The following is a 10,652-nucleotide window of genomic DNA, read 5'->3' on the forward strand; positions in this document are numbered from 1 at the left end:
ATAATTAATTCTTTTGATGGCAGGGGTGATCAAATATAGACAAATTGAGATGCAACAAGGCTCCTTAACACAGTTATTTTCCCTAACAGACTCAGTCTCTGGTATTTCCAGGAGCTTAAGACATTTTGTCCTTTTTCTATTTTTTCATCATAATTTTCTTTTACACTTGCTTCAGAATTGGTGGATATCCAGACTACTAAGGATTTCAGAGGAAAAAACGTCATTGCATCTGGCCTTAGGACCTATCTGTAGCACTTATGTTTTCTTGTTAGGAAGTCACAGACCAGAGATAGAACTAAACTGCTCTAAATCTTGTAGAGCTACTGTGAATGAATGATTTTTTAGAGCTGTCTAGAATTGTACTGTCGTCAGTAAACTGGCTAATTTTTATTTCTTTGCTCTGCACCGAGATTCCTTTAATAGTTTTATTTTGTTTCATTTTTTCGGCCAAAAGTTCCACATAAAGAATAAAAATGTAGGGAGATCCTTATCCTCAGAATTCAAGAATTGAAGACCCATAGAGAGGTGGCTACTATCACGGGAGTTTGTTTTGTAGCTGTAAATGCCGCAATAAAAGGTCCGCATTCATTCAACATTTCATTATCTGAAGTGATAAAATCAGTGTCAGTCACCTTGAGTTGACTGATTACACTGTTTTTGCAATGTCTCTTTTCTAGGTTTAAGTAATACTTTTTGTTCGTTTCACCTTCATTATGCCACCCACATTTTGATCTTAAGATGTCACCTGTTGTTTTGTACTCAGGTTTTTTCTCCTACTCTCTTGTTTTTTGATCTAACTTCCTTTGAATTGTGGCAGTTTCTTTGTCCTCTCTTTTTCTGTTTTGTATGTCCTTTTGTAGCTTATTCACTAAAGACTGCAATTGTTCCTTTTCTCGTAGCATTTTAGACTTTTTATTTTTAGCATAGCATATTGATTTTTCTCTGATCTTAAGTTTAATCATCTCCCACATTAGAGCGGGGTTTACGTATTTGTCTTCTTGGTATTCCAGTTTCACCTGTTCAATTGTTTCTCATATTTGATTTATATATTCAGTTTCTTTGAGAAAAGATGTGTTTAGCTTCCAAAAACCTGCTCCTCTTACATTACAGTGGTGCGCAATTCTACTAGTTATCAAGGAGTGAGTGATCTGTCTTGTAGCCTGTTGAGATATCAGTGTTTGAATTTCAGGGTTTCTACAGTGCCACGTATATCTGTGAGCATCTTGGTTTAGGACTTTCCATGCATCTATTAAATCGAGTGTGGCTGCATACTGCTTAATTACTTTTAGTGCCTTTGTATGAGTTTTGGCCAGGCTTCCCTTTTTGGCCCTGTCTAAATCCAGAACAAGGATGAAATCGCCACCAACTATAAAACTGCGGATTATCCTCATTTGGCACATATATGTTGGCTAATGTAATAACTTTTCCATCTAATGTGATCTCACAAATAATGAACCTGACTTCAGGGTCAGAGAAGGAACGTTTCAGTTCAAAGGAAAAATTGTCGTTAGGTAAATATGATAGCTACTCTCGCACTGGCACTATTGCAACTATGAAAAAGGGCTTTATAGCCCATTCGGGCGTAGATGGTGTGTTCCTGTTGTTTGTTTTGCAATAAGAGAGGTTTAGAGAACAAAGACAAAGGAAAGTGGATGATATGCTAATATCTTTCACATTCATTGCAACTTGTTTCTATTGTTTTTGTCCTCTCCTTCTTCACTGTCAAGCTGAATATTGATATTTCGAAAATGGCTTATTCAGTTTGTTTTTCTTTTCTTAATGAAATTTTGCATTCTTAGCGGAGTAAAAATAACAATAGCTTTAATTACCATGACACAAGCAAAACCTGTTGGATTCTGGTACTTGTAGTCAAATGGTATCATCATAGGGTTATATCTGTTGAGGTTCTAGTGAGTCCAAGATTTTGTTGTAACACCCATAGAAGTATTTCGTTTTGAACAGGCTTCTACCCTTTGCATGTTAGTTTTTACGACAGTTAAGGTCCGTTTTTCAAAAGAAAACATACCTTTTCTGATTATGAATGGAATAGAGAAGCTCTTGCGCATGCCTTTTAGTGAAATCGAACTCTAGGATAGGAAAACTAATGACTCGAGCTCCAAACTGAGAAGGAATGTTCAAGCAAGTAGAGGTGTTCACGGAAAGTCAATTACAACATTCCTTCCAAATAGCTTACTTCTCGAAGAGAATCACTCTTGTGTGTCTTTACTAGTAGGGAAAATCAAAATGCGTTGGTTTTTTAGATGTAAACAAAGAGTTCGTCTGAATAATTTTTCATTTGGAAAAGGTTGTTGTGCCGGAACAATTTCATGTTAACAAACTCAGTGTCTCATTCTCTTGCTCTTGGCTCCAACCACGTGTATGTAATGTACTTTGAGGTCTGATTGACTAGAGTACATGTAATTAGTTTCGGGTTTTGCGATACTCAAAGTAAATCTACCAATTTAGAGGTCAGGGCCGGGTTGTTCGAAAGCCGGTTAACGTTAACCCAGGATTAAACGTTTACTGAAGTGTTATTTTTTTCTTGTTTAAAAATGTTTTTCACCTCAAACGTTTGGGTCTAATTTAAGGTAACTACAGATGAAAAGTAAAAGGCAAACAATATAGACAGAAGACCTCACCAAAAATTTACAAAACTGAAATCAAAATTCTCACTAACCCTGGGTTAGCTTAATCAGGCTTTGAACAACCCGGCCCAGGTCTTTTGTTAGGAAATGTTTCTCCCCATGAGGGGAAGGCATTCATCAAATGTCATAAGTCGATCGCCTGAAGGGCTTTGTGTCTCATTAAATTCCATCTTTTTTTGGCAGGCACCTCCATGGAATACACTTGGGAACAGTTAAACGTTTTCAGAATGCGTTTTATAGTTGAGAACGTGGTTTCAGAGGGACTAAGAGTGGTCTTCAAACATGAGTGGGACCTCCTTTACAAATCAACTTTGGGAGAATGGCAAGACACACCTCAGAATGGTCGTGATTTCAGTCACCTAGAGGCAGAACTGAATTTTGACAAAGCACAACTGTATTTGAGCACCATAAAGAATGGCAACACAGCAGAATGGGACTGCTCGTGTTTGTTCTTCGCAATTCTTTGCTCAGTGAGTATTGGATCATCTCTCAGGCCAGTGGTACTCCAAAATGTTTATCGCCTTCGTGAAATCGAAAATGAAATGTTGCATAGTTGGAAGACCTCGCTTACTGATAAAGAACTGCTAAGCTATGTGGCGGAACTTGAAGATACCTTCAGTTCTTTGAATCTTTCAACTAACGAACTGAAAGCCTCAATGTATCGAACGTGCTCTCCAGCGGTGGCGACTGCAGGGCACAGAACTTTGTTTAGGTATCAGCGGGAACAAATTCAGGAGAAAGACAAATGCAATAATGGCAAGCCATTTTCCATTCTTGCCTGTTCACCACCACATGAGGTCGTAAGACGCTGCGAAATTGATAGAATCGCCAATAAGATGCGTGAAATGACAGCTGCAAGTAATGGGGCTGTCAGCACCATTATTATTACAGGTGCGCCTGGTTGCGGCAAGAGTGTGATTGCTCGTCAACTTGGGGAACGTTTCTTCTCTGAACATTTGCATGACGTTGGAGTGTCATTTGTTGCAACTTTGAATGCACAAACACTCGAGACACTTACTGACTCTTACATTGCATTGGCTTACCAACTGGGCATCACGGAGTATTCTTTAAAAGACCTCAGGAGTAAGGAAACCCAGATCAGCACAATCAAGTCTCTTTTGCCTGCTATCGTTCCAAGAGTGCAAACGTTTTCTTCTTGGTTGGTAATCTGTGATAATGCTGATGACTTAGCTTTGGTCAACAGCTTCCTTCCTACTAAGGAGTGGGGTAATGGTCAAGTGTTGATCACTACTTGTGGTATGTCTGCAGTGCCTACAAATGCACCTTACACTTACCATGTATCACTTAGTAGAGGAATGCAACGAGATGATGCCATGGAACTTTTGAAACTGGTGTCGCAACTTCCTGACCAGGAGGAAGCAGAGACAGTTGCCAATTATCTTGATTATCAGCCTCTTGCTTTAGCAGCGGCTGCGTATTATGTTCAGTCTTCTCCAAACTCAACACATCCAATAAACAATTGGAAAGCATATCTGCAACAAGTTTCTTCCGGCTTACGTGAAGTTACTGAGGAGGCTCTTGCAAAGGTTAATCTATCTTACTCAAACACAATGACTGTGGCTGTAAAGATGGCGGTTGGTAGAGCTGTCGAGTCAGATGAAGTTATTCGTTTGGTTTTTCTTTTTCTGTCGCTTTGTAGAAGAGAATTCATACCATTAACGTTGGTTTTAAATTTTGTCAAAGCTTGCACTGTGAAGCAAACTGAAGAGTCAATCATGAAGCGTATAGTAAATTGTTCCCTGTTTTGTCTACGTGAAGGAGATGAGCATCCACCTTATTTACAGGTTCACAAAGTCGTGCACGAGGTCATGAAGGAGAAGTCGTTTTGTGGTAGTGAACTCAAAGAACGATTCCAGTGCATAGCTGCAGCAATAAGAGTTTTTTATTCACATTTGAAGGAGGAACTTGAATTTGCGTCATCACAATTCCGTTTGCTATCAAACGTAAGGAACCTAAACGCGCACTGCCTCCTGCTGCTTGAGCATGTTACTTCTTTGGCTCCAGTGGAGACCACGTTTGAGAATATGTCACCATTCATCTCTCGTCAGGAAGTTTTCTCTTGGCTTCTTACCGCAGCCATTGCTTGTTGTACGATTGATAATCCACAGCATGCAAAGCGGTTTTCAATGGTGGCTGTCAATTTACTGTCGTACCACAGTGAAGCAGATGATAAGTCACTCAGGTCAAACATATTCAACGTCCACGGAAATGTACTTCAGCAATTGTGTGACTTCAAAGAAGCAACTTTTTACTACGAACAAGCATTTATCGAACTGAAAGCAACCGGTGAACAAGACAGAGATAAGGCCGCGATTTATTGCAACCTGGCTATTGTGAACGACAGCCTTGGGCGGTACGTTGAAGCCATAAAGTTTCACAAGAAAGCACTGAGCATTTGGAAAAAGATTCAGGGTGAAGAGCAGGAGCAGGTGGCAACAACCTATGTCAATTTGGCAATTGTTTACAGTAATCTCGGAAGGTATGTCGAGTCCAAAGAGTACAACGAGAAGGCTTTGAGCATTCTGAGAAAAATTAACGGTGAAGAGAGCAGAAATGCAGCGACAAGCTATCACAGCCTCGGCATTACTTGTAGTAATCTTGGGCAATACGTTGATGCCAAAGAAGCTCTAGAGAAAGCACTTGTGATTAGAAGACAGGTTTTCGGTGAAGAACACCTCGATGTAGCGGCAAGTTACCACAGCATAGGCATTGTTTGTAGTAACCTTGGACAGTATGAACAAGCAACGGAATTTCATGAGAAAGCACTGCTGATTAGAAGAAATGTTTACGGTGAGCACCCTGATGTGGCGGCAAGTTACCACAGCTTGAGCGTTGTTTGCTGTAATCTTGGACGTTACAATCAAGCCAAAGAATGGAGCGAAAAGGCACTTGACATTAGGGTAAGGATTTTCGGTGAGAAACACCTGGAGGTAGCAGCAACTTTTTGCAATTTGGGAATTGTTTGTAACAATCTTGCACAGTTCTGTGAAGCTGTACATTACCATGAAAAGGCGCTTACCATCAGGACTGAAATTCTTGGTCACGCCCATCCTGATGTTGCAGAATGTTATCACAACTTGGGAATTCTTTACAACAATCTTGGGCAACACATCCAAGCCAAAAAACTCCACGAAAAGGCTTTGTCAATTAGGACAATGATCTTTGGTGGAGAGCATAGGGATGTCATGGCAAGTTTAAAGAGCTTGGGAGACGTTTCCTGCAATGTTGGAGCATACCATTCAGCCAAAGAACTTTACGAGAAAGCACTGGTTGGAAGCAAAAAGATTTTTGGTGAAAAGCACGGGGACGTGGCAGAAAGTTTTTTTAAACTGGGATTAGTTCACAGCAATTGTGGAGACTTCGCCATAGCCAAAGAATTGTACGCCAAGGCTAAAGAGATTTGGAAAGGTATTCATGGTGAAGCGCATATCAATGTAGCAAGAGCCTACAGCAACTTAGGAGCAGTTTACGAGAGTATGGGAGAATTACATAAAGCCAAGGAATTATTCGAAAAGGCATTGGTAATTGCAAAGGAGGTGCTAGTCGGAGAACACACAGCTGTTGCGACACTGTATAGCAAACTGGAAGCATTAGACGCGCACATTGGCAGAAGCAGCGAGTCATAGTAAAAAAGCTAGTTTAGAAGGATGGTCGTTTTCTCGTAAGTGAAGATTTCCTCCTTTTTACATTTTAAAGCATGCGTATTTTCTGAGCCCTTGTTTGTGTGGCCCCTGACGATTGCCTAGCTTTGCAAAGAGACTTGAACTGTTTATACGACTGGACTACCCTTTGGGGTCTTAAGTTTAATACTAGTAAATGTGAAGTATTAAAAATATCTAGAAAGCGCAGTTCTTCATTGCTCAACCTTGCGGTCAGTCCCTATACCCTGGATGACTTCCCATTAGGTGCTGTTGCCACCCAAAAAGACCTTGGGGTCACGGTCACTAATACTCTGTCGTGGGGTTTCCATATTTCCAGTGTCGTGGCCAAAGCCAACAGAAAGCTTGGCTTTTTGCGGCGGCACTTCGGCAGTGCGTATTTGGGGGCTAATCGCAAAAGGTTGCTTTACTTAGCATTTGTTCGATCTCAGCTTGGCTATGCCAGTGAGGTTTGGGCCCCTCAGTCTTGCATTAGAAATTTAAAATTACTTGAATACACGCTATATTCTAGGTTGTCACCGAGATCCTAATTCTCGCCCTAGTTATAAATCTCGCTTAGTATCTTTAAATTTGCTACCTATTTCTTACTGGTTGGAATGCCGCGATCTTCTTTTTCTCTACAAGGGCGTCAATGGTTTACTTAATTTTCCGCTCAGTAACTTTATTATTTATTTATATTCATTTAGCTAATGATCTGGGGGTCGCCTCGTTGGGACCTAGAGTCCGTTCGCGTGCCCCCTCACCGTCTCATAGTAGCTTTTCTGTAGTCGGTGGAATTTTCTAAATAAATAAATAAATAAATGGCTCATAGTGTTATCCGCATTGTTATCATTTGATTAGAGCAATGAACCTGTTTTCATGTTAACAGAGAAATGAGGTTTTATTCAAATCACCACGCTTGACAATCTAGAAACTAAAAGATAATGAAATTTTGCGTGCAACTGTGTGACTCAGTCGTAAAAAATAGAAGCCAGTTATTATTGTAATCGTAGTCATAGTTGTGTTCTTGGATAAAACAAACCTTATTGTTATTTATTTATTTTTCTTTTTGAACCTCGCCGTAGTGAAGACATCCTCCCAGTCCCTTCACATTTCGTGTTATCGTGTTCCACTTATTTCTTTCGCTCCAGTTTTGTGCAGACTTGTTTCCTTTGAAGCAGGTGTTTCAGTTCAGGTATTAGCAGGAGAAAGAACACTTTCCAGCAATCAAGTCAAAGTAACCGAACAACACACTATCAAAATTTTGTTGCAAGTGTACATCAGATATGGATGGAACGGAAAATTTGTAATATGCTATGGTTCCTTAGAGATGCCAGCACGACAATATCATAAGCTTTAAGATAAAGTGAGATATACAGAAGGCCTTGCGAACTCCAGTGAAACTCCCCTTGTCAAGAAAATCTTTTTAGTATCCAGTTAGTCCAATTGGCATCACTAACCCTAACACTATGCCTTTTGCTGGTCATTACCAGAAAATATACTTTCAATAACGCAGGTATCAGGTTCAATGATGTCAAAATACATTCATTTTTTACGAATTGTCATTCGTTTTCGTTGTTTTCAAATTCATTAAGCACTTTTGCATTCTCATAAAGGAGTATAAACTTTCAATAACAACTGGCGGTTTTTCTCAAAAAATCGGGGTAGAATAAAACTTGAAATATGAACCTATCCATTAAGTTATAAATGTTTTGATTGTACAATATTGTGTGGAGTCGACGCCGACACTATTACCGCCCACAAATGCTCTCAGTGGTATTGTTTTATGAAAAGGATAATGTCTGAGCTCTGAGGCCTTCTTAGCCCGAGTTCCTTATTTTTAAGAAGGCCGAGGAGCAAAGACATTATCTGATTTAATGCACTTTTTCATTGTTATGAAACAAATAGAGAGTATCAGTGGCTAGGAAGTCTGGGTAATCAATAAGCCTGTTGGGATTTTAGAGCTTTTTAATCATTTCAATTTTCTCAAGTGGTTTCAACTAAGTTTCATTGCAGTTTGGGTGGACGTTGTTTTTGGAGCAAACATGTTCAGTTATTTCGGTAAGGGTTCGTTTGGAATGATGAAGGATGGCCATGATGAACCGAAACCAAAAACAAGAAATTGATTTAGATGATGGACCCGATCATATTCTTTGACAGTCTCTTGACATGTTTGAAGAAAAGATTCTGGAAGACACAATCGATATCACCGACCTGTTTGAGAGTGGTGGCCCTAGTTTGGTGATGGTGAGGATTAGGTGTCTTACTGGGAAACGATCAAAAGCCCTACAGAGTTACAAAAGAGAGACGGATGAACAATTAGTAAGTTTCTAAAATAGATTAAGGACAGTATTAACATCAGTTGTGTACAAATTTTGGTGGTGTGCAAATTTCAAAATTAGGTCCTTTAGGGACCATTACTTTGAATGTTTCTGGTGGAAATTGGAATATAACGATTAGCAATAACTATGATACAGTACCGCTCAAAGATAAGCGAACCATCAAACGTGTTGACAACGCGTTGGGAATGAAGAGCCAACGCGTTTGAAAAAAAAAACAAATGCGTTTGCGAAATAGTTTTTTTTTTTTTTTCAACGTGTTTGTTATTCAATTTTGGCACCTTTGCATTGTGTTACAAGTTGGTATGTAAATTAGGGTAATACTAAAAAACGGCATCTTTAATAGGCCATTTCCGAGTTCATGTCTGCCTCCTCGTCAAAGCGAGTCTAAGTGCGAAGTTTTTCTTATGAAAATTAGTTTTCATTCATATGTAAAGTAAAACTAATTACCATCACAAAAACTTCGCACTTAGACTCGCTTTGAAGAGAAGGCAGACATGAACTCGGAAATGGCCTATTACATCCAGCCTCTCCGGATCAAGGGGCAGCCTCCCCCCCACCCCTCTGACGTTTCGGTTTTGCAGCTCCTCGGGTTTAAAAAGACGGCGGGTGAGCTGCACTGCAAAATTTTTCGACGAAGGCGCTTTGGCTCTCACTGCAAAAAGGTCTTCTTGTCTAATGGGTAAGATTGACTGGTCTTCTGGTGAAGGCAGTGCTGTATTGTCTTCAAGCTCTGAAAATTCTTCAAAAACCAGGTGTTGATGGGGTGTTAGCAGCTAGACTAAGAGACGGCTCAGGTTGACGAGATAAATGTATTAAATTAATTAAGAAATCTACAATCTTGGACAAAACTCGGGAAAATGTGACGCTCTAATTTGTCTGTGTGATAAAGAGTAAATTCTTCTTACTTTCCCCCCTCCCCCCATTCCAACATTGGACAAATTAGAGCATCACATTTTCCCAACGAGTTTTGTCCAGGATTGTAAATACACCAAAATGAGAAAAATTTACAGCAGATTCATTGGCCCAAATAATCCTTTGTACCAAATTTTACGGCATTACATGCTGCTTAATTTGAGCTACTGTCGTTTCCAATTATGAGATCATGTATGTAATGAAAGCCAATTTTTTAGGACTTAACAATGGCGAACAGTGCATAATCAGCAAGTAGCAAGTGACCAGCATGGTTTTTATTGGCATTATAGAGCCATAAAAAACGACATATATTGCCTTCTTAGCATGCAGTAAGGAAATTTTTAATGCGAAAGATCATTGAAAAGTGCAACGTTTTGAAATCGTCCGTTTATAGAATTAAAAAACGCCGTTTGAGGAAAGACAGAAGCACACCAGAGGACGTCCAAGTAAGCTGAGTATTCGGCAACAAGGAGTCATCATACGAAGTTTAAATGCATATGCATCTATGACAGGGCGTATTGACGCGATTGTATTTAAGAAATCAAGGAGCATACCAAATACCAATTGTAAATCATCCGTGTTGTGTGCTTGAGGGAAACAGAGAACTTTTTCAAGTTGGTCACACAGACATACTTGCAATACATTGAATGCGTGTAACACAATTTAAACAATAAATAACATAATTGTCTCCATTTTTGGTGGAATAACCTTCATATTTGCAATTTCACAACAGAATGAACCCAAAACGATGATTTAAAGCAGTTGGCACGATTAACAGAAGAAAATGTAGTCATTTCAACGGTTAACAACGAATAACCTGCAAGTCTTGCAAAAACAATGACCATCTATTCTTTTCATTGCGTCTTCCCTGTTAACCGTTATAACTCTCTGTTAATCGTTGTTTTATTGAATTGTTGGCGTTAAGTTGTCTTCGTAATGATCCTCTAACATAGACCACGGTTAAAAACGTATCCTAAGGTGAGAGTTGGAATGATGAAGGATGGCCATGATGAACCGAAACCAAAAACAAGAAATTGATTTAGATGATGGACCCGATCATATTCTTTGACAGTCTCTTGACATGTTTGAAGAAA

At 39.5% G+C, this 10,652-nt stretch overlaps 1 protein-coding gene across 2 annotated transcripts in view; it reads left to right on the forward strand.

The window, feature by feature from the left end:
- The window catches only part of LOC138030171 (uncharacterized), a 45,373-nt gene extending 38,017 nt beyond the window's left edge, over positions 1-7,356 (forward strand). For both annotated transcript variants that reach the window (XM_068878055.1, XM_068878056.1), the window contains exon 4: positions 2,829-7,356. In XM_068878055.1, coding sequence (XP_068734156.1) covers positions 2,829-6,292 — 3,464 coding nt within the window. In that variant the 3' untranslated portion in view covers positions 6,293-7,356. The remainder of the gene's footprint in view (positions 1-2,828) is intronic.
- Positions 7,357-10,652: the final 3,296 nt, after the last annotated feature.

Source organism: Montipora capricornis, chromosome 13 (assembly GCF_036669925.1).
Source record: "Montipora capricornis isolate CH-2021 chromosome 13, ASM3666992v2, whole genome shotgun sequence".
In the NCBI taxonomy this organism is placed as follows: domain Eukaryota; kingdom Metazoa; phylum Cnidaria; class Anthozoa; order Scleractinia; family Acroporidae; genus Montipora; species Montipora capricornis.